We start from the raw sequence: 23,996 nt of genomic DNA, 5'->3' as shown, positions 1-23,996 counted from the left end.
GCATTCAAGGGCTTTCCCACTGGCAAAGGCTAGGTTGGTGCCATCCAGAAGCCAGGTTTGGCAGGCATTGGAAAGACAGCAGGAAGAGGAAGAGAGGCAATATTCAAGACCAGAAGTAGGGTTGGGGTGGAGAGGCTCTACCTTGACCTGGCTGTGAGAACTTGTAGGCTGCTGTATAGGGCGCCTGTAACTGTGAGCAAGAGGTATCTACAGCCAGCCCTTCTCCTTCAGGACACTGCTTATTATGCATCTGTTTTTCCCAGAGAGCAGATACACACACACACACACACACACACACACACACACACACACACACAGATAGAAAAACCCGGGCGTGTATCAAATCCATCTGAACACACTCACAGTAGATCCAAGTAACAGCTGCATATACCATACACAGCTCACACAATACAGTCTGGTCAAGGACAGTAGGAACATGTGGACACAGATGTCCCAGACAGAAAGGCCCACACATACTACCAATTCTCATGACCAGCCATCCAGTCTCCATGCCGTGCCATGTCCCATCCCATGTGTGTGTCATGGACACAAAGTTGGGGACTCCGGAGACCCCAGCCTTATTGCCACAGCTCAAGCTGCATTCCATCAATCTGTCTGGTATATGAACAGGACATAATCCCTTCTGGGACAAGATTTCAGGAGCTTTAAAATTGCCACTCACTTCCTGGTGTTCTCAGACAAATCACCACCTGCAGATGAGGGAGCTGAGGAAACCCAGAGTCCTTTCCTGACCTTGAGAATCTGCTGCCTTGAGCACTGAGACCTAGAGGCACCAGAGCCAGGAGGGGTAGGGGTAAGGAAAGCAGGGTGAAAAAGCACCAAAGATAACATCAGGATAACCAGGCTCATGTGTGTGTGTGTGTGTGTGTGTGTGTGTGTGTGTGTGTGTGTGTGTGATTATGAGAACATCCAGAACTCAGGGAGAAAAAGAATGGGCGGAACACTGACCTTCCAATCAACTCTCTCTTCACCAGCCACTTATTCAGCAAAGTACAAAGAGAAAGCACAAGAGAGAAAGAAAATAAAGGGAGGGAGGAAAGAGGGAAGGATGAGAAGAAGAGAAGGAATGAGGGCAGGAGGGAAAGAGAAAAAAAGACATAATAAATATTGACTGTCAACTAGACAGGCTCTAGAAGCATCTAGGAACAAACCTTTCAGGCATGCATGAAGAAGTTTCTAGATTAGATCAATTGAGGTGGGAAGACCTGCATCATTCCATGGGCAGAAGTAGGATTGAATACAAAGGAGAAAGCCAGCTGAGCACGAGCATTCATCTTGAAGTGAATGCTGGGAACCAAACCTGGGTCCTCTGCAAGAGCAGACAATACTCTTAACTACTGAGTCACCGCTCTAACCCCCCTCACCCCCCACCCCCACCCCCAGCCAGGAATCTTAAGGTTGGAAGCAACAAGCCAACATGAGTCCACACTGGAAAGGAATTTGTTGGTTTGTGTAACAGTCAAATTCAGCATTGGGGCACTGGGAAGAGCATCAACTGTGCCTTACTTCTGAGGCTCAAACATTGCCCCAAGATCTGCCCACTCACCAGACTACCCATTTCACTTTCTGAATGAGAGAGGAACAGTGCTAGATCTCGCACCCTCTCAGCTTCAGTAACAAAAAGCTGTAATTGGTCTATGCATCAGTCAGCTTCATGTTACTACAACAAATTACCTGAGATCATTAATGGTTAAAGAGAGAAGGTTTGTTTGAGCTCATAGTTTGGGAGGTAGCAGTTCAAGATCAGGCAAACCAATTCCTTTGGGATGCTGGTGAGCATGCCAGGTGTCAGTGGCAGAGAGCGTGTGGTAGAGCACATTGCTCACCTCATGAGCCACAAGGCAAAAAGTGGAAATAGGAATGGCTGAACTCTCATTTTTCCTTTCAAAGCCACACCCCAGTGACCTCAGGGCCTCCTATAAGGCCCCACCTTCTAGAATTTCCACCACCTTCCAATAGCAACACCCTGAGACCAAGCCTTTAACACATGGGCCTGTGCGGGAGGGGGGGGGCGGCGCGGGGTGGGGGCAGCACTGATCCAAACAATGACAACCTAAGACACTTTTCTACCCAACCTCCCGCAGCACAGGGCAGGGTGCACAAGGCACACTTCCCTAGAGTAAGTGTTCAGGTTACAAGGCGAAAGCACTAGGCAAGTGGCTGGAAGCGAGCTTTATCCCAGCGGGAGCAGCCATGCAGAACTGAAAGGTGGGGGTTTGCAGAGAGCAGCAGGAGTGCTGGAGGAGTCGGAGGGTGTGAGGATGTCTGGCTGCTGCTTGTAAAATGCCTGACCTTTGGTGGAGGAGAGAGCGGGCTCAGTAAAGTGCTGCCATATAAAGAATGGGGACTGAGTTTGATCCCTGGACCCCACGTGGAAAAGCCAGGCAATGCACATGTAATCTCAGTGCTGGAGGGTGAGACAGACTGATCCCTGGGGCTTTCGACTGGCCAGCCTGACCAACTTGGTGAGCTCAGGCCAGGGAAAGACCCTGTCTCGAAAACAAGGTGGATGGCATCTAAGAAATGACATGTGAGGTTGTCCTCTGAGCTCTACATGCATGCACATACATATGCATACATACTTTCACACACACCTAAACAAGGGCACCACACATGTGCATGCACACATGCATGCATACACACACACACACACACACACACACACACACACACGCATGCATACACTGAGTCTTGGCCTTGGTGCTAAGCAAAGGTTTTTATTTTCACTGTGGACTCATCCTAGCTGTGCAGACACATGGGTTTCTCTGTGACCGGTCCATACATGAATATGTCATGTTTGTTGAAACCCACCCTCTCCAATACCCACTCCCACTCTCCCTTCTCTGCCCACTCCCCTGTTACTCCCTCTCTGCTTTCAGATGTATTGTCTTCTGGTTTTAGTTTCCACATACTAGTGGAAAGAAATAATGCTAGTCTTTCGGAATGCAGCTTATTCAATTTGCTTACAATCTCCATCCATTTTCCTGCAACGGTAGGATTTCATTCGTCTTCATGACTCAGTAATAGTCTGTGGCATATTTTTTTATAGTGTGTTTTCCTTATTTATTCCTCTGCTGATGGACACCTAGGCTGATTCCCTATCCCGGTTAGCAAGACAAGTGCTGACCATGATCTCACAAGTGTCTCTGGAAAAGGCTGATTTCATCCTTTGGATATGTACCTATGTACTAGATCATATGGTAGTTTTTCATTTTTTGAGGAATCTACTTCCAGTAGCTTCTGGCTAGTTTGTATTCCAACAGGAGTTTATAAGAGTTTGTTTTTCTCCACATCCCATCTGTGTTTGTGGGGCTTGCTGTTACAGCTGCTTTTCTGGTAAAAGCCATTCTGACTGGGGTGATGAAGAATCTCAATGATGTTTTGATTTGCATTTCCCCAGTGGTCAACAATGTTGAACATTTTTAACATATTTCTTGGGCATCTGTTCTTTTGAGAAATGTCTGTTTAGATGTCCAGTTGAAATTTTATTTTTAAAATTTTATTTATGTAGGTATATAAGTACACTATGTACATGCAATGCCCAAGGAGGACAGAAGAGGGTGTCAGATCCCTTGGAACTGGAGTTACAGAGGGTTGATAGCCAACATGTGTGTGCTGGGAACTGAACCCAGGTCCTCTGGAGGAGCAGCCAGTGCTCTTAACCGCTGAGCCATCTCTCCAGGACCCATTTGTCCATTTTTTATTGAATTATGTGCTCTCTTACCAATCTTTTGAGTTCCTTATGTGTTCCATCAGATGATTTTCTGGGTTCTGTGGGTTGTCTCTTCATTTTGGTTGTTTCTATGTGTGGAGATTTTAATTTCATCCACTCCTGCTTATCACTCCTGCTTTTATTTGCCAGGCTTGTGGAGTTCTGTCCAGAAAGCCTTTGCCTATGCCTGTATTCTCTGTTGTGTCCCCTGTGATTTTCTCTGGTGGCTTCAAGTCTTCTGGTCTTACATTAAAATTTTTTATCCATTTTTAGCTGATTTTTAAAATTTTTTAATAACTACATGATTAGAAGCAGCATTTCATTACAGCTTTAACATATTCAGTAACATACTCCAGAGCAAGAGTACATCTTTTTCACAAGTGGCTAGGTTCACAGTTGAATTAATACAGTTATACAATATTGAACTCAGTATAAGCCTTGTAAGTCATAAAACTGAATGAGTTTTTAACTTTTAAAAAGATCTCCATTTCATTTTAGAATATATTGTTCCTTGCAGAAAGACTCATTGTTTTTGCTACTAACACTGAGATGTTGGCACATGCATCTCTAATTTGTATGTATCTGATTATTACTAGTCATAATTAGTTGCACTTGGATCCTTAGCTGATTTTTGTACAGGATGAGAGATAGGGATCTGATTCAATCTTCCACATGTGGAAGATTAAATCCAGTTTTCCCAGCACAGTCTGAGGAAGCTGTCTACTCACCAGCATGTGTTCCAGCAAGTTCAGACAGAGCTTTGGACTTGACTATACAGACCCCAGGGAGAAATGAAGGCTCTTGAGAAGGGGCCCAAGCCCAGGGTGTTCTCTGCCTCCCTCCTGCCCAGTCTGCACTTTCTGGGCTGTTCTATGACTGAAACATCTCTAGTGCTTTGGAATTGCAGGCCCTGGGGCTGCTGTGAAGACAGGAAAGTACATCCCCCAAGAGGGAAAGGGGCACCTTGGTGGGTGGAGGGCCATCTTCTTCCCAGAGATGACACAAGGAAGAACTCCCCCTCCACCCACACATTCTGCAGACACTATCTAAAAGCCTTCCACATACAAGGTTCCTTGTCAGCCACTTGAATAGGGCAGCAAGCCACACACCAAGAGCCCCACTCACCTGGGAGATTGGCTTGGGGAGCAGTAGCCAACAAACATAAGAAACAGGAGAAATACAGAGGCTGTATGAAAGTAGTAAGCACAGAGAGGAAGAGTAGGAGCAGCAGGTGGGCAGATAGGGCGTTAAATAGGGTGGGCATGGAGCACCCCACCCAGACCCCAGGTGGTGAGAGTGAGCCAAACTCTTCATGAGGACAGTCCAGGAAGAGTGCACAGCTGAAATCCCCATAGACAGATAAGCCTGGAATGTTCCAGAAATGCAAGTAGAGGCCAGTGTACCCTGAGCCAAGAGAACAGAAAGCAGTGTAGTAAAGATGAGGTCACAGGCTGGGAGCAGATCACAGGGCCCCAGAAAGTCTGAAGGCTGAGCGTGTGGCCTGGTCACTCTGGCTGCTTGGTGCCCAGGAGCCACAGAAGCACGAGGGGACAGACATGCAGAGGTCAGCCGAGAATGTTGCAGCAATTCAGGCAAGAGCATGGGGCCTGGGGAGCAAACGGAGCAAGAGGCAGGAGTGAACCCAAGGGCGCTTCTGGTGGAGAGTCACTGGACTGAGCAGCACAGCCATGCTGGCTAGTGCTTCCAACCAAGCAGGGCAGTCAGTGCCCTCCACAGACCGTGGCACGGACACGTGGGCTTAACTATTCTCCATGTCCCCCTTGTTAAGGGAGCCATCAGCCTGTCTTTCCCCAAGGTCGTTCATGCTGGCCATTTCTTCTTGGGCAGTAAACCTGCTGCTCTCTGAGTAGCTGGATGCCGGGGCCTGGGCTGTGCCAGGAGCCTGGTGCTGTCCTAGCACAGCGGCCAGGAAAACTTTCAGATACTGGCGGAACCGGCGGCTGGAGAAGGCATAGAGGATGGGGGTGCAGCAGCAGTGGAAGAAGGCCAGGCTCTCTGTCACCTGCAGGGTATAGTCCAGACTCTGACTGATCTTACAGTTTCCAAAGACCTGCAGGTCCAGCAGGGAGTGCAGAAACAAAGTGAGGCTGTATGGGAACCACAGAAGGAAAAAAGCCACCACCAGGGCTGCAGCTATCCTTAGAGCCCGACCCTGGCCGGGTGGCCTTAGCCTGACCAGGATACAACCAATGCGGGAGTAGAAGAAGATCATGGCCAGGAGTGGGAAGAGAAACCCCAGAAGGTTCTGCTGGAAACGCAGATAGAGCTTCCAAACGGTCCCATGCCCACCAAAATCTGCGTAGCAGTGCCACATACCCCTGGGGCTCTCATGGACCTGTACAAAGACCATGTCTGGGATGGAGATGGCCAGGGCCGTGACCCATACTAGGGCAGTGAGGAGCAGGCTCCTGGAGCGGGTCCGCAGCCGGTGGAAGGACTGAGCATGGACAATCTCCAGGTACTTATCCAGGTTCATGCAGCTGATGAAGAAAATGCCACTGTAAAAGTTAATGGTATAGAGGGTGCTCACCACTTTGCACAAGAAACTGCCAAATACCCAATGCCAGGCCACAGAGACTGCCCAGAAGGGCATTGTCACCACAAACAGGAGGTTGGAGATGGCCAAGTTCAGCAGGTAGACCTCAGTCATCCGTCTTCGAAGCACACAGCGGAGCAACACCACAAGAAGAAGGAGGTTCCCGCCCAAGCCCAGCACAAAGATCAGGCTGTAGATGACCGGCAGGAAGACCTGCCCAAAGGACATGACCTCATCCTTCCTGCAGAGCAAGAAGGTCACATCATCCAAATAGTCATAGTCATAGAAGGAGCTACTGTTCTCAGAAGTGGCACTATGGGTGGTGCTGGTGTTGAGTGCCAGTGGGGAAGCAGTGCTGGACATGTCTGAAGTTCTGCAGAGGAAAAAAATAAAAGACAGTGAGGGGCCTGGGGCGATGGCTCAATGGGTAAAGTACTTGCTGTGCAAGCATTAAGTCCTGAGTTCAGATTCCCAGAATCCACATAAAGCCAGGTGCAGTAGCACACATCTGTAATCCCAGCAGTCCTCCTGAGAGATGGGAGGCAGAGACAGGAGCATCTCCAGAAGCTCCCAGCAGTAGTACTGGTGCACACAATGGCAAGCAACAAGAGACCTTGTCTCAGACAGGGTGGAAGGGGAGGTCTGAGGCCTGAGGTTGTCCTCTGACCTCCATTCATATGCATGTTCCAATGCTCACATACAGGAACACACACACACAAACACACACACACACACACACACACACACACACACATACACACACCACCACCACCACCACCACCAACAACAACAACAACAATAATACTAAACAGGGAGATCTAGCATGCCCTGCCCCTCTCCAAACTCACTTTGTTTGAAGGATCAACAGACCTCAAAATCACAGCAGTTGAAGCTGGGCATGGTGGCGCACGCCTTTAATCCCAGCACTTGGGAGACAGAGGCAGGTGGAGCTCTGTGAGTTTGAGGCCAGCCTGGTCTACATAGTGAGTTCCAGGCCTATTTCATAAATAGTGTGGAAAGAGTGGATATCTATATACAGAAGAATGGAACTGGATCTCTACCTTCTTACCTGTCAAAAATAAGCTGAAAGCAGATCAAGGACATTAATACAAGACCTGAAATTCTTAAATTGCTAGAGGAAAACATTTGGGAGCTATATCAAAACACAGCCATAAGCAAGGACTTGATGAAAAAAATGCCAAGACTCAAGTGGGCCCATAAAACAGCAAATGGGGTTGCATGAAATTAAAAGCTTCTGTACAGCAAAGGAAACAATCAACAGAGTAAAGAGACCACAAAAATGAAGAAAATCTTTGCCAAATAGAAATTTGATCAGGCATTAATATCTGGAATATACAATGAACTCCAAAAATTAAACACACACACACAGACACACACACACACAAATTATCCAAGAAATAAATGGTTAAATGAACCACACAGACAGTTCTCAAAAGAAGAAATACAAATGGCCAATGCTGAAAAAAATGTTCAACATCCTTAGCCATCAAAGAAATCAAATTAAAACTGTATTGAGATTCCATCTCACCCCAGTCAGAATAATTATCATCAGGAAAACAAATGATGAGCTAGAGAAATGGCTCAGGGATTAAGAGTGCTTGTTGCTCTTGCAGAGGACCCAGGTTCAATTCCAAGCACCCACATGATGATTCACCACCATCTGTAACTCCAGTTTTAGGTGATTCAACTTCTGGCCTCCACAGGCACTGCACCTACATGGTACATGCATACATTTATACACATTAAATTTTTTTAAAAAGAAAGAAAAAAGTAATATCAAATGCTGGTGAGGATGTAAAGAGGAATCTTTATAAACGTATGGTAGACATGTAAGCTAATGTAGTCACTGTGATTGTTCATCTCATTGTCAACGTTACTGAAGTTGGAGTCACCTAGGAGACACACACACACCTCTAGGTGTGTTCCAGTATTTCCAGAGAGGTTTAACTGAGGTGGGAAGACCTACCCTGAATATTGGTGGCACTATGCCATGGGTTGGAACTCCAGACTTATTCAGTCTGATCATCAGCCTCTCCCTCTCTCTCTCTCTCTCTCTCTCTCTCTCTCTCTCTCTCTCTCTCTCTCCCTCTCTCTCTCCTGACTGTGTTGCAATATGACCAGCTGCTTCACATGCCTTCCTTGCCTTGCAGGATTGCATCCTCTCAAACTTTGAGCCAAAACAAACCTCTCCTCCCTGACGTTGTTACTTTTCCCAGAGGTGATTCTCCTCAGCTCACACAGGACAAGCTGGGGTACAGTACAAGGTACACCTCACATATTTCTTGTGGGGCAGGTTAATGAAACCTCCTCTATACCAGGGCTTTAGTCTCTCCAGAGATTTTTAATTATGGACTTGGGATCACCAGCATGTGGACACAGGTGGTCGGCATCTGGTCACAGGCTGCCATTGTTACCTACTGGATTTCCACAGCCGGTGAGGTGGCATATATCCAGCCTAGAAGTTTCTAGTACACATAACCAGGAGTGTAGCAAATGCCCACACTAAGGGAATTTCCAGAATGCTTGCTGTGGTGGGTGGGCATCCCTTCTCAGGTTTGTGGCTAAGCTCAAGTGCATGGTGGCTGCATGAATTTATATGCCTTCCAGCACTTCCCTTTCTCTGCATCCCTGCCAATGTTTGTTATATTAAAAGTTTTTATATATTACTACTATTTTATTTTATGTGTATGAGTGTATTTGCCTCCACGTATTTAAGTGCATCTGTGTCATGCAATGGCCACAGAGGTCAGAAGAGGGCATCGGATCCCCTGGAACTGGAGTTTTGGATGATTGTTAGCTGCCATGTGGGGGCTGGGAACTGAACCTGGTTCCTCTGCAAGAGCAGCTAGTGCTCTTAACCATTGAGCCATCTCGCCAGCCCCCATTTGTTATTTTTTATCCATTTTTATTATAGTTGTTTTGAGACCAGGTCTCAGGGATGTAGCACTGGCTGGCCTGGAACTTGGACCTGATTTGCATTCAACTAGTTAGAATCTGCCTGCATTTGCTTCCTTGCTTTTTGCCTTTTTTGTTTTGATACAGGGTTTTACTATGTGGCCCTGGCTGGCCTGGAACTACATAGACCAAACTGGCCTCAAAGTCACAGAGATTCACCTGCCTCTGCCTCCTGAGTGCTGGGATTAAAGGCATGTACCACCATGTACAGCCTTTTTTGTCTTTGATATTAGCCATTTTTTTGTACTGGCACGAGACATCACATTATGGTTGATTTACATTTCCCTGAAGGTTAGTGATGTGAACTTTTGTGGGATATGGTTGGAGCATCCTGTTGCATGTCTTCTTTTGAGAAATACCTTTGCAGATCATCTGTTCTTGTTTTTGTTTGTTTTTCTCTGTTCTGTTTGCTTCGGTTTGGTTAAGTTTTGAACTCGCTGTGTAGGCATGGATAACCTTGAACTCCTGATCCTCCTTCCTCCTCCTCCCAAATGCTAAGACTGTAGCCTGTACTATCTTGATCCCAAATCACTTGCTCCTTTTTTTGTTTTGTTTTGTTTTTTTTTGGTGACTTGGGTCCAGGTCTATTCTTTTTTTTTAATTAATTAATTAATTTTTAATGAATAATTTATTCACTTGCTCCTTTTAAAATCAGATTGTTCAGGAGTTTCACGTGTGATGGCTTAAGTTTCTTGTATGTCTGATATTAATTCCTTATCAGACAAATATTATTAGGCAAATATTTTTCCATGCTGCAGAATTTCTCACCACTTTTAACCAGGCTCTCTACTGCATTGTTTGATATAATCCCATTAATCTAATTTTACTTTTATTTGGCCCATGCTTTTGAGGACTTATCTAAAGCATCTTTACTCAGACCTGTCATGAAGCATGAACAAGGAGCAAGGACTCAAGTCTGAAATGAATTTAAAGTTGTCCTCAATTCTATGCAGAGAAGAGAGAGGGGGTGAGAGGGAAAGGAAGGGATGTGAGGGTGAACTGGTTGCAACATTGTCACCCCACTGACCACCAGGATTGATTTGACCTACCTGGCTGGCTGGGGCGGGAGTTATCCCTTTCCTCCCTCCCTCTCCATGTGTGCCCTTCTAGATGTTGCATGTCAGGTCAGAGCTTTGTAGAAGAGGACTGTTTTCTGGTCAAGCATGTAGGACTAACTGCTAGAACCTGAGGGCACAGGGGGCTTTATATCCAATACCACAGTACTCACCAGTAGGGGAGGGACTTTGGGGAGGAGACGGGAAGGAGACAAAAAGGGAAATGTAGTCCAGCAACTGAAGGGTCTGTGGGCTGGTAGTGATAATGCATTATAAACTGCAAAATGGAAATCAACTCTACCCGAACCTCTGTGTTTTAATTCCTGTTTTTTCATAGTAGTGAAAATGAACTTTTCAATATGCTCAAAGCCAGTTTGCATTTTTCCTGTGAATGCTTTTAATAGGTAAGAATATCATTTTATGAGAGGTTGGGGTGGGGGAGACAGTGTCTCCTCCTGCTTCAGCCTCCAAGTACTGGGATTACTGACATGCACCAGCTTTATAAGAAGTCTTATATGGTGCACATTTTTTATCTTTCATGTATATTGCAAATGTTTTCTCTAGTTCTTTCTGGTAGAAGTATTATCTTTTTTTAAGAATAATTTTGGGGGCTAGAGATATGGCTCAGCAGTTAAGAACACTGTTCTTGCAGAAGACCTGGGTTCAAATTCCAGCACCCACATGGCAGCTAACAACTGTCCATAACTCCAGTTCCAGGGGATCCAACAGCCTCTCTGTCCTCCGTAGGCATTGCATAACACAAGTGCACTTACCTACATGCAGGCATAACACTCATACACATAAAATAAAAATGATAAAACATTTTAAAGGAATAACTTTGGAAGAACTATTGGCACAGGAAACCTACATGGGACCCTTTGAACATCCATGAGGTGGTCTGATAAGAGCTAGGCTGGAGGCTGGGAGCAGCACCCCTCCCAAGGAACCCTGGAGAGCATCCTCTCTCAGCCTTTGCCCCACTGTTGGGCTCCTATCAAATAACATGGGGACCAAATGTTGGGGAAGTCACACACACATACACACACACACACACACACACACACACACACACACACACACACTGTCTCCACCCCAGGAGTTCAGGCCAAGCAGCTCTCTCTAGGACCTGACTCATCTCCTTACCAGCTTCAGGAAGATGGCTCTGTGTAGGCGTTGGTGGATCCCCTGATTTGCTCCTCTACATCTGGCCTCTCCTAGCCCTGAGTGCCCCCCCTTTTCTGGAAAGAAGCAAGGGTGCCCCCAGTCTTTGGGAGTCTGAGAGCTGAGGAGGGATGTGGGGTGCCCATCTCAGGGATTATCAGTAAGGATGATAGCAACTACCCCAGCTTCTCTCTGACCTATCACCCCCAGCCTTGATCTTGATCTGATTTCTCAAAGTCCCTGACTTTTGCCTTAGCAAATATGCATTCTAACAGATCAAATCCAGAGGCCGGTGTCAACAGGCTCCTACCTGGCCCAAGCTACTTCTGACTGTCTCCCTCCCCTTGGGCACGCTGTCTCCTTCCCACTCAGGCCTCAGCCCTTGGACCTTCCACTGTGGGAGTCTCTCCAGATTCTCTCCCCTCCAGAGAAAACAGACCCTCCCATCACTTCATCAATACCACAACAACATGATTCAGCACCCAGCTCCCCTGTGCACATGATGACACATACCTTCCTGGCCACTGTGCAGCCCTGGAACTCCTAGAAAGGGCTGTGAACCCTGGATACCCAGGAGCAGAGCAGCTTTCCAAAGCCATGAGTGTCTAGCCAGGGTCTTCACATTCCAGTTCACAGCACCTTGGCCCTGGTCACTCATCTTTGATCTCCATTATTCAAATGATACCCTATGGAAGTCATGATGGAGATTTCTGCAGGACACTGTTCTAACTTACAGGGGCCAGTGCTCACAGCCTCACTGTGCCTCCTTGTGAGACTCAGTGGTAGGCAGGGCACTAGGTCTGATGCACTGTCCAGCACTAGCCTGGGAATCCCAAGAATGTGTTACCTTGGTATCTATGGGGATTTTTCTCACAGGATTTAATGCCTCAAGATGGGAAGCTGGTCTTGGGTTATTAGGTGGCCCAGTGTCAACAGGAGGTTGTTACAAGGAGTATCAAAGTCAGAGAAAAGAGTGGTACAGCAACAGCATAGTGTGGTTCCCAATATCTAGAAGAAGAGAGGATCAGATTTCCCCATGCAACCTTGCAGCCTTCAGAGGAGCAGAATGATACATTTGTATTCTTGAAGCCAGAGAGTGTCTGCCTGGTCATATGTCATAATGCAATGGGAAATGAAGACATTTCAGAATCTCAGACCAATCAAAGGAGCGTCTAACTCTAACGTCCTCGACCTAAAGGTGGGGAAACTGAGAGCTGAGAGGGGGAATCACTTGTAAATAACATATAGCTATGCCAGGTGTAGTGGCACATACCTTTAATCCCAGCACTCAGGAGGCAGAGGCAGGCAGATTTCTGTGAGTTCAAGGCCAGCCTGATCTACATAGTGAGAGTCTGTTTCAAAGAAACAAACAAAAAACAATCAGTGACTGAGTCCACAGACTGCATGTTCCCGACTGTGCTGGGCTTCCCTGCCACCTCACCCCTGACTGTCCCCTGCCCTACTTCCATTCTCTCCTGTTTGTTTTTACTTTCCCTTAGTGCCTGCATTCATCTCGCTTCTCCAACAACACCTTGAGAGGCCTAAGCACAGTGATGGCTGTTCACATCTTAATAACTTAGCAGGTAGTAAAGCAACTGTGAGTGAACTTCTGCAAGCTTTGGGGATCCAGAGAATTACTTAGAAGCTAGAAAGGGAGGCTTCTGAGCTAGGGGTGGGCAAGGGCAAAGTCAGATGAACTTCCCTGCCACAAAGCCAGGGGCATAGAGGGAAACACATGCTGGGGATATAGCTCAGCTGGTACAGTGCTTGCCTAGCATGCAGATTTGATCCTCAGCACCACATAAAACTGAGCAGAGTGGCACACAGTTGTAATCCCAGCACTCCAGAGATGGAGACAGGATGATCGAAATTCAAGATCATCTTGATTACATAGCAAGCTCAAGGCCAGCCTGGGCTACATGAGACCCTGTATCTAAATAAATAAATAAATAAATAAATAAATAAATAAATAAATAAATAAATAATAAATAAATAAATAAAAGCATGTAGGCACATGGCCTTGTGAGCTGTGACCTGTCTTGGGTTACTGCTTTTCTGGATGTTCAGAGACCTGCTACAATGATCCTCCATGTTCCAGAGGGCTAAACAGAGGCTTGAAGCTGCAGTACCCTATTTCCCACAGCCTTGGATGACCTCATAACGGACCCAGGAGTGGCCCTGAAAACTCAGTGGGGAACTGCACAGGTTGCTTATCCTGAAGTCTCCTTTTCAAAATGCAGTAAACTTGAATTTGAAGGATGAGGCTCTGACCACAGTGGGACTTCCAGTCTGAGCAACTCAGGCCAGAGAAAACTCAAAGCCTGGGTGGACTGGGCCAGCTCCTGCCCATGTACAGCCCACATATGGACATGGGAAGGAGTTCCTGAGCCCTTATGTAGTTATCAGCTCTGCCTTGGATGACAGGAGACATGGAAGCTGTGGCAAACACTTCTGTGGGGGCCTCTCCCAGACCTGGGTGCCATCCTGCCTCCATGCCCAGACCCAAACCACCTGTTAAATCCTTACCAGCATCTCCAGTCGGGACTCCAGGGAGCTGAGCCAACAGCTGACAGCGCTCTCTTTCTTCCACTGCCAGTGGCCCCTAGCCAAAAGCCTTTGATGTCAGGACCAGGTGTGTAAACTCCCCCCACAGGCTGTCTACCATTCATCCCTGCCTCCATCCAAAGGTGCTGTGGACAGTGCAACCCATGAAACATACAGGCTGCCCAAACAAACAAGGTAAGCTGGACTGCAGGCTGCCTTGCAGACTGCCTATGCTGGCTTGCCCCTATCTGGAAAGCCAGCCCCATTTCCCTCCCTGGAGCTCACCCCCACTGAGTCACCAGCACTCACCAAGGCACTCTGGTCTTCCTCCACATGGACACAGAGCTAGCTCCTGAGTCTGGTAGTTCTGAGAATGTGGCAGCTGTGTCCCAAGAACTTCAGAATGATACCAGCAAAATGATGGTGATTTAATTAGTGTAGCTGCCTCTCCCTCTCCTTCCTCCTCATTTTTTCCTTTCTGTTTTTCCTCCTCCCAGGCACAGCTGGGGCCAACTCTGTCCCCACTGCCTCCCCAGAAGCCTATGAACCAGAGCGCAACCAGCTCCAAAACAGTGTGTCCTCTGTGACCTGAGTCACTCAACCTTCCTCCAGGAGGCTTCCCCATTGCTTTTGAGGTTCACAGGTCTGAAGGCTTGTGATGGCCCCTCTGGTCCTAGACCCAGCCTTCTGGAATTACTATCTGCATTTCTGGCCCAGCAGTAGCTGAAGACCTTGGGGCAGGTTCCAGCATCTGGCTGGATCCCAGCATCCAGCTAAAGGGCATCCTCTGACCTTAGAACAGCTGCACATGGACAGATTGAGCCAGGCACCAGGAAGACTCTCTGGAGAGCTGGTAGTGCCGGCCCCTCACCTCCCTCCCACCAACACTTGAGAAAACACCAGGTATTAAATTCTAACTGCTTGTGTAACAAGACCCAACATTAGTGTTTGCTGAAGGCCAGGCCCTGTTCTCAAGCTCTCCCACCTGCGTCCATTCATTCCATCTTTGGACCAGCACAGAGGCAAGTACGCTATTATCTCCCTGAGGAGACCAAACCCAGAGAGGTTAAGGAACTTGCCCAAAGTTACTCAGCTGAAGCTGGCTGAGCTGGGAGTCAATCCCACAGTCCAGGCTAGTCCATGAAAAGACAGAGTGGGGAATTGGGAGTAGAGAAAGCACTGGAAACCAGGCTACCTCTGCTTAAGCTGCCCAGTTTGGAAGGTGGAGGGCTCCCAAATGGTAAATGAAAGGCAGGTCATAAGAGTGCAGAAGAGGTGGAGCCTCGGGAATGGTGGGCTGGGGAGGAGACAGAATGAGCCGTGCAGAGGACTGGGAGCACTCTTGGATTTAAATCTTCAGGCCCAACCAGCCTGAAGACAAAAACCAGGCTCCACTGGAACTCCTAACCCCCACCAGTTTCCTTCATATGCAGTTAAGGACCAGGTAAGAGTTCAGCCTGCCATAATCCTCTCAATACCCTTGGGGCCAAGCATGGCCCTGAGAAGGTTTTTTAATGCATCAGCTTACTTAATCATTGTCACATTTGGTTTACAGAAGTATGTTATTATGACCTCTGATTCAAAGCTGAAGGCATTAAAGCCTAGAAGTTACAGAACTGCCCCCAAGGAACTGAAACTCAGAAAGAAAGGGTGACATTCCTGAAGACACACAGCAAGTACAGTATTTAAGAGTGTAAAGTTAGAATCTGACTGCTGCTCAGGCCACAGAACCCACAGTATCCCCTCCCCTCTCACAGATACCCATAGGCACCCACTAGAGGATGAGCCTCTAGACAACAGATTTTCAGGTACCAGGGTCTCTCACCTGGGAAGTGGTGTTTACATCAAAGGGGGTTTGGGGACCATATATCCTGTTCCCCACCCCCCTCCCTGCCTCCTGTCTGAGAATTAGAAAGCCTGGCTTCAAGATTATGCTGTGAAACCACCCCATCAGAAAATAATAAGAGATCCCTACTTCTGTTACATGGCCCTGATTTCCTCTCATTAGTGCCCCTGCCATGCTGTCTGTCTCTGGCGCTGGGACCTGAATTCTATTCACAGCTCCCACCCTACTGTTGTCTATCAGTCTGTCACTCCATACTCCCAATAATCTATCTTAGTCTCCCCTTGAACCTGAATGAGACCTTTCACAGTAAACCTGAAGATTTACAGGGTCCACACCTACAGATTCAGACAAGTTCTGACAGCAGTAACTTCCTGACCTTTCTACAGGGCTGGGTACTTCCCAAGGCCCTTCTGTGCCTGGCCCTGGTTGGCCTCCTTTTGAAGGAGCAGTAGGCATGGTTCCTAACATCAAAGGAGATGCAGGATCATGGTGCACAGCAAGCAGAGCACCCCTCCACCTCCTCAGCTCTGGCCTAGATGCCTCGACCTTACACTCAGGTTCTATCCTCTTATTTTGTTGTTTGTTGAGACAGACTCTCACTTCACAGTCTAAACTGGCCTCAAACTCACAAGCCTCCTGAGAAAAAGAACCAAAAATAAACTTGGGGCTGGAGAGATGGCTCAGCGGCTAAGAGCACTGACTGCTCTTGCAGAGGACTGGGGTTGATTCTCAGCACCCACATGGAGGCTACGAATCGTCCTTAACTCCAGTTCCAGGGGAATCCAAAGCCCTCTTCTGATCTCTGCGGCATTGCATGACACGGGTGCACTCACATACATGCAGGCAATACACTCATACACATAAAATAAAAATAATAAATAAAATATTTAATAAAAACTTATTTTTCTTGACAACTAAAATAATATATGTTCAGGGCTGGGAAGGAGGTGGCTTAAGTAAATAAATAACAAATAAAATGTTCAATGTAAAATATGCAGACACAGGGGGAAAGGTAGAAACAGGCTAAAATCACTCCACACTCCACATTCCTCCCCGGAAGATATGGCCCTCAGGCCAGCTTAGTGTATCCTGTCGGTCTGTCTTCCTGCCCAGAGCCCTGGGAAGGAGTGGCTTGACCAATCCCCTGCATGGTGCCCTGACCAGGGCCTACTGCAGCTCCCAGCTCCCCAAGCTTCTCAGGGTTTCCTGGCTTTTATCTGTGACACTGATAAAGCCACAGGAGCAGCCTTCAGCCAACGTGGGAAAGCAGGCACTTTTTAAAGGGCCCTGCCTTGAGGAGTGACTGTGCAGAAGGACACTTCTCTCTTCCTGCAACATTTTTTGGACTTGTTCATTTTTTCTCCTCCCTCATTATAGTTGTTGACTGAACAGGTCACCCCTCACTCAGCTCCTGATATCTGTATCTCAGCATGATGCTGAGTTTAAGATAAATACCTCCACCACCCCAGAGACAGAACAGACTAGTCCACTTCCCAGTGACTTAGGGGACCCTGGGATAGTTACTGAACCTCTCTAAGTCATAGGTTTCTTCCTGGAAGACACCACCTCTCAAGGGTTTATTTTAAAAGTAACTAGCCAGTACCTTGCGCACAGCTATTATCCTCTTCTAAGCCCTGACCCAGATGGAGGCCATGGCTCCAGAGACTGTGTGGATGAAGATTAGGACCCACAGTGAAAAGGGATGTCATCACCCTGGCAGGAGAGAAGATATACTAAAGAGATAATTGTGCCCCCTTTATCAGACTATTGAAACAATGACCCCTACAAAGAGTTAAAATTTCCCCAGGAATCTCATGGGGTAAGGACTGAGGGGAAAGGCTGGGGGCCCGGTGCCAGCCAGAAGGGGAGCTTGTCTCCTAGAAAGAGACTGCACAGGTTCTGACAACTTATCAGATACCTTGAAGGAGAACCTGGAGCAAAGACAGTAATGATGATGAGACCACGCCCTGACCAGGGCAGCTTAGCTATACATGCCTCTTGCCCTCTATTGAAACCCAACCTTCACATCAGGATCCAAGATGGACTTGGGGTCACTGAGCCTTTTTATTTGTTCCTTTTCCTGATGAGGCCACATTGAATAAGTCTCCTTTCTCTACTTTTCACTATCACTTCTCTTTAACTGGCCTACTAGGGACAGGTAGCTGAGCCTAACTTAGTGGGAGTGTCAGGGGCCAGCTTCTGACCCTAACAACTTTAGTAGCAACAGAGACATGTGCAAGAGAAGACAGAGCTAGGGAACATCAATCCTGGGAAGGAGGCCTCCAGGCCCATCTGAGACCCAACTCTCAAAATCCACAAAGCACGGTCCCCCAGAAGAGCATGGAGAAGAGCTCCCCTAGGTCTGGGGTCACTGGGACCACTGGGGCTGCAGTGTGTGTTCCCACCCTCTTCCCTGAGTGCTGTCTGAGCTACTTGAGCCAGACGCTCTTACCTGGGGACATCCACTGGAGTGTGAGCATGCCCAGCGGCTCTGACTCTTCCTCAGGGAAGTGCAGAGAGAGTGTGACTCCCAGGACTCATATCCCGGTTTCCTGGGGTTGGGGGAAGGATGCTCTGCCCTCATAAGCCCTCCCATCCGCTGCAGAGCAGCAGGCTGCTTCTAAACTGAGCCAGGTTCTGATGGCCCCCACCCCAGGAAGCAGTGCCCCTAAGGGCAACCCAATGCCTTTAGAGAGCACAATACCCTAGCACCACCCCACTCTGGATAGATTCCCCAGCAGCTAAGCCAAGCACACTAACAACCAGCTTAGACCTTGAAGCCTGTTCTTGCCCTGCCGCCCACCTGGTGGGTTTTCCCAGTCCCACCCAGTGCTTAGCTTTGTCCATCTGCCCTCCACCACAGGATCTCACTCCCATCCCCTCAGACCCTAACCTCCTCCCTCAAGCTGTGTTGTGTCTGCTATTCACCCGTCAGCAATCTGCTCCCCTCATCTCCAAGGATTTCCACATCATCTTTTCTTTCTCCTTCCTTCTCCCCACCAATTTATGGGATACAACTAGTTGCCTGTTGTGTGGTAAGCTTCCTCAACCAGCTGGAAACTCTCCCAGGGATGGTCAGAAGAAGATAATGAATGAGTGAATGAGTGGATTAGTGAATGAGTGTATGGGTGAGTGAATAAATGTATACCAATGAGTGGATGAGTGAATGAATGAATAAGTGAGTGAATGAATGAATGACTGTATGACAGGATGGACAAGTAAATGAATGAACAAGTGAGTGGATGAATGAATTAGTGTATGAATGAATGAATAAATGAGAGTATCAATGAGTGAATGAATGAATAAGTGAGTGAATGGATGAATGAGTGAATGAATGAGTGATGGAATGAATGAGTACGGGTGTGCAATGCACCCAGTTGTGCACTCAGCAGCACATGGTTCCCCCTCTCCTGTGATCCCAGACCAGTGTCTCAGCAGGCCACTAAGTTGACCTTCAGGCCCACAAAGCCCCTGTCACTTGTGCTTGGAGTGTGCTTTGCCTCCACATCAAACTGTAATATAGCCATAATGCCACAGCAATGCTAGGCAAGAGAGCTGTTTGCTGAAATCATGCTGAGCTGGCCTTGCATCTGGTCTGCATTTAGCAACCTGTGTGACCTAGATAGAGATGATGACTTCACATCTCTAGGGTTCTGTGTGCTTGTTTGTTGAGACAGGGTCTCACATACTCAAACTGGCCTTGAACTCAGCATCTTCTTGTCTTGGCCTCCCAAGTTTGGGATTACAGGTCTGTGCCAGCATACTTGACTTGGGGTTGTTTTTGCATCTCAGTTGAGGGTGGGGGTTGGCCTTTCAGACAAGAATAGTGGACATGGACTTAAATATTTGTCTTTCTCTGAGTCCATAGGCCACTCAGAGTAGAGAGCAAGCTGCAATATGTTTTAGACATAGAAACACAGGGCCTTCCACAAAGTCATATGCCAGTCAGCAATGGTGCCAGAGAATAAGGCCTAGGAAGTGCTCAGCAAGAGCTGAGAGCCTGCTTCCCTCTCAGGAACAGCTAGATTTCTGGAGCCTGGGTTCCTTCCTCACCCACCCCTTCTTTACTTCTTTAATTTTTAAAAAAAACATTTTATTTATTATTTTATGTGTATGAGTGTATTGCCTGCATGTGTATAAGTGCACTCATGTCATGCGATACCCACAGAGGTCAGAAGGAGGGATCGAATCCCCTGGAACTGGAATTACAGATGGTTGTTAGCCACTATGTGGATGCTGGGAATCAAACCTGGGTCCTCTACAAGAGAAGTCATTGCTCTTAACCACTAAGCCATCTCTCTAATCCCTATTTCTTTTTTTTAAAGCTATCTTTAGACACATAAGTCTTGTACACAAGTCAATTAGCATTCCCTAGTCTTAGCATCATTCACATAGCAGAGCCATCTAATGACTATAGGATGAACACTTCCCAGTCTGTTAACTAACCTGTAGATGCCACAGTGTGATACAGTTTGAATCTATCCTCCCAGAGTTATGTTCTGGAAGCTCGGTCCCCAGGGTGGCAGTGCTAAGAGATAGTGGGACTGCAGGAGGCAGGCCTCCAGGGGGCAGTTGGGTCAGGAGGCTCTAACCTTAGAGGAGGATAAATATGGTTTCTTGGAGAGGATTAGCTCTCTCAATAATGGGTTGTTATTAAACAAACTTAGCTGTCTGGGCTGTGGTTCCTGCTTCCTGCCTGATGGTGTGTTTCCACTGTGGTGCCATCTGCCTTAAGGGTCTTCACTAGAGTGGAACAGATGCTGGCCCCATATACTTGAACCTTCAGAACTGTGAGATAAGTTATCATTTCCATTTCATATTGAGAGAGAGAGAGAGAGAGAGAGAGAGAGAGAGAGAGAGAGAGAGAATGAATGAATATGCACTTGTGGTCAGAGGACAACTTACAGGAGTCAGTTCTCTCCTTCTACCATATGCATTCCAGGGAATGAACTCAAGTTATCAGGCTTAATAGCAAGCACATCTACCTACTGAGCCATCTCACAGATCCTCAACCTCTTTCTTTATAAGGTACCAGCCCAGAGTACTTTGTTATAGCAACATGAAACAGACTGATACATATATCTGACTCAATTTCACTAATTTCACTCAATTTCACTAATTTCACTAATTTCTCATTAGTGTCCTGTTTCTGGCTGAGGATCTAAACCAGGATTCCTCATGGCATTTGCTCAAATCTCCTTAGTCCTTCCATTCTGGGATAGCTTTTTCCTTTTTAGCCTGATGGTTTTCAAAAATACTGGCATAGTTGTCTGTAGAACTTCATTCTGGTGTTCACAATCACGTACTTTGGAAGAGACATCAAAGGTGACACTGTGGCTTCCTCAGTGCCTCCTACTAGGGACACAGGATTCCATCATTTCTTCTTTTTAAAACCTGTGTGCATGCATATGTGTGCGTGTATGGTATTTGTGTATGGTGTGTGTATATAGTGTATATGGGTGTATGATGTGTGTATAATACATATGTGTATATGGTATGTGTGTATGGTGTGAGCATATGGTCTGTGTGTGTATGATGTGTGGTGTGTGCATATGGTCTATGTGTGTGTATGATGTCTGTATGATATGTATGTATGATATGTGTGTGGTGTGTATATGGTGTATATGATATATGTGTATGATGGGTATATGTGTATGTGTATGGTATGCCTGTATATGGTACATGTATATATGGTATGTGTGTATGGTATGTGTGTGCTGTGTATGTGTGCATTCATGGGTGTGTGGAGGTACACATGCACATGTGGAGGTCAGAGGACAACCTCAGCTATCAGGCCTCACCTTCTACCTTGTTTGAGACGGGGTCTCTTGTTCACTACTGTGTACACCAGGCTAGCTGGCCATGAACTTCCAGGGATTCTCTGGTCTCCACTCCCATTGTGCCACAGGAGCACTAGGATTGCACGTATGAGCTACTGTGTCCTGCTTTATGTGTGTCCTGGGGATAGGAACTCAGGTCCTATCATTCCCACAGGGATGTTACTGTTCCTTCATTTGTAATTAGCAAAGGTCTACGGGCAGATACATGGAGACCACACAGAAATCTTGTTTTTCATATTGATTTAGATCTATTGGTGACACTTTCAATAATCAATAATGACTGCTGCTTGCCAGCTAATGACTTCATATAGCTGGCATTCTTTCTGTGTGTGTTAACTGGAATTGTATTATAGATCAGCTGTCCTCATTTGTTTTTGCAGATCATATAGACTGGGTCATTTCTTTATTTCTATGACTGTCAGGACTTATCTTGCTGTCCAGCTGTCTCCTCTGTTAAAATATCTCAACACATCTGCTTCCTGTCCAACTGAGATGTGGCCACAGGCTTCCATCTGGCCTCGGTGTCCCTCCCCAGCTGCAGCACTTCAAATACTCTCTGGAATGCAAGGCAGAAGGCTGAGGTGGTTCATAGCCTCTGCGTGGGTGGCCAGGTTTCCCTGGAACTCACTGAAGCCTCTTCCCAGCAAGGCTGGGTCTTTTCCTGTACCAGACAGGTTACAGGCAGGGGAATGTGTCATAGCTCCAGAGACAAGGAGTTCTAGAGAGAGCTGCCTGGCTGTGAAACAGCAGCAGTAAAAGCCCATCAAGAGAAAACTATTTCTGGCTGGTCAAGAGGATGAATCTCTGGTCTGGGTGGAGACCTAACATTCCAGTTGGACAGGGTCAATGACCTGGCTAAGGGAACACCCCTCAGGGAAGAGGGATCACCCCTGGGAAGACCATTCATCTTAAGCCATGCTAAAGAGTTGGGAGCAGTTAGTCTTTTAAGGAGACAATGTACTTTTCCTTCCCAGAACTCCTACCCCTAGCACAGTCCCTACAAGTCAAGCAACTATGAGGTTCTGCTGGGTCTGCCTGCCTTTCTGAGCCCTGACTCTGAAAGGTACGACTTTTCCTTTTTTGTCTCTTTCTTTTGGATACTGGCAGGACCTAAGTATGTTTTTTTCTGGCACTCTGGACTTCCTCATTCTTAAGTTTATTTATTTTTATTTTATGTTTATGAGTGTTTTGCCTGCATATATATAAGTGCATCACATGTGTGCAGTGCCAGTGGAGGCCAAAAAAGGGTGTTGGATCCCCTGGAACTGGAGTTACAGGCAGCTGTTAGCTGCCACGTGGGTGTTGGGAACCAAACCCAGATCCTCCGCAAGAGCAGCCAGTGCTCTTAACCACTGAGCATCTCTCCAGCCCTCTCTCATTCTTTTGAAAGCTCCCCTCCCTGCCATGTGGATGCTTGTCTGCCATATGTCTGACCTTCATGCCAGCTTAACTCAAAGGCATGGCTTGTTTTTTGCTTTTCTTCTCCATTCTCCTGTGGGGAGCTGCCAAAATTTACAGCCTGCCTCTCCTGGGGCTTATATTTTAAACTCTAATAAAATAGTTCTTGAGCTCCTGTTTGAGTCCATTCTTACATTATTAATGAGACTAAGAACCCCAAGAAGAGAGGCCTGGAGAGACGGCTCAGCGGTCAAGAACACTGGCTGTTCTTGCAGAAGACCTGGATTCGAATCCCAGCACTCACATGGCAGCTAACAACTGTCCATAACCCCAGTTCCAGGGGATCCAACAGCCTCTTTTGTTCTCCTTGGACATTGCACAACATGGGTGCACTTACCTCCATGTAGGCAATACATTCATACACATAAAAAATAAAAATAATAAAATAAAATATTTTTAAAAAAGAACCCCAAGAAGAAACCTGGATTTCCCAGGTCCCAGCCACATGGCCCAGGTTCTTCCACTTCCCTGTCCAGTCATGCATCCGCCATCCTGTGCCACCAACCTCACACCCTGAGGCCTTCCTGCTTTGGTCCCCTTCTACCATGCCTCTGGGGTAGTAACTGAGAAGCCCACACAGACAGCTGGCAATATTTGCCCAAATTCCTGCACTATTGAGAGGAAGTGCTCTGAGGAAGTGCTCTCCACCCTGAGAATGGTGACCAGCTGTTGCCACCAGCTGTGAGGCCAGCCAGAGGGTCAGAAAGAGAGTTGGAACAAAGAGGGAGAGAAGGCTGATCCTGAGACATCCTGGATTCTGTCTGTCCCTAAAGGGAGTGGACACAGCCCACAGGCAGCTGAAAGCACAGGGAGGGCCCTTTCCCCT

At 47.1% G+C, this 23,996-nt stretch overlaps 1 protein-coding gene across 5 annotated transcripts in view; it reads right to left on the bottom strand.

Annotated features, from left to right (window-relative positions):
* Window positions 1-4,320: 4,320 nt before the first annotated feature.
* The window catches only part of Ackr2 (atypical chemokine receptor 2), a 43,564-nt gene continuing 23,888 nt past the window's right edge, over window positions 4,321-23,996 (bottom strand). Inside the window, exons 1-4 of one of the 5 annotated variants that reach the window (XM_029554287.1) lie at window positions 14,336-14,710; window positions 14,009-14,084; window positions 11,996-12,168; window positions 4,321-6,663 (exon numbers count right to left, since the gene is read on the bottom strand). In XM_029554287.1, the coding sequence (XP_029410147.1) occupies window positions 5,493-6,663; window positions 11,996-12,081 (1,257 nt within the window). In that variant the 5' untranslated portion in view covers window positions 12,082-12,168; window positions 14,009-14,084; window positions 14,336-14,710 and the 3' untranslated portion in view covers window positions 4,321-5,492. Of the gene's footprint in view, window positions 6,664-11,995; window positions 12,169-14,008; window positions 14,163-14,335; window positions 14,711-23,996 lie in introns of those variants that run through there. The other 4 variants (XM_029554288.1, XM_017802298.2, XM_017802297.2 and 1 more) reach the window with 4 other exon arrangements.

This window comes from Nannospalax galili, unplaced genomic scaffold, assembly GCF_000622305.1.
Source record: "Nannospalax galili isolate Female #2095 unplaced genomic scaffold, S.galili_v1.0 scaffold443, whole genome shotgun sequence".
NCBI classification, from domain to species: Eukaryota; Metazoa; Chordata; class Mammalia; order Rodentia; family Spalacidae; genus Nannospalax; species Nannospalax galili.
The sequence above is the reverse complement of the archived record's forward strand: the minus strand, read 5'-3'. Positions and strand labels throughout refer to the sequence as shown.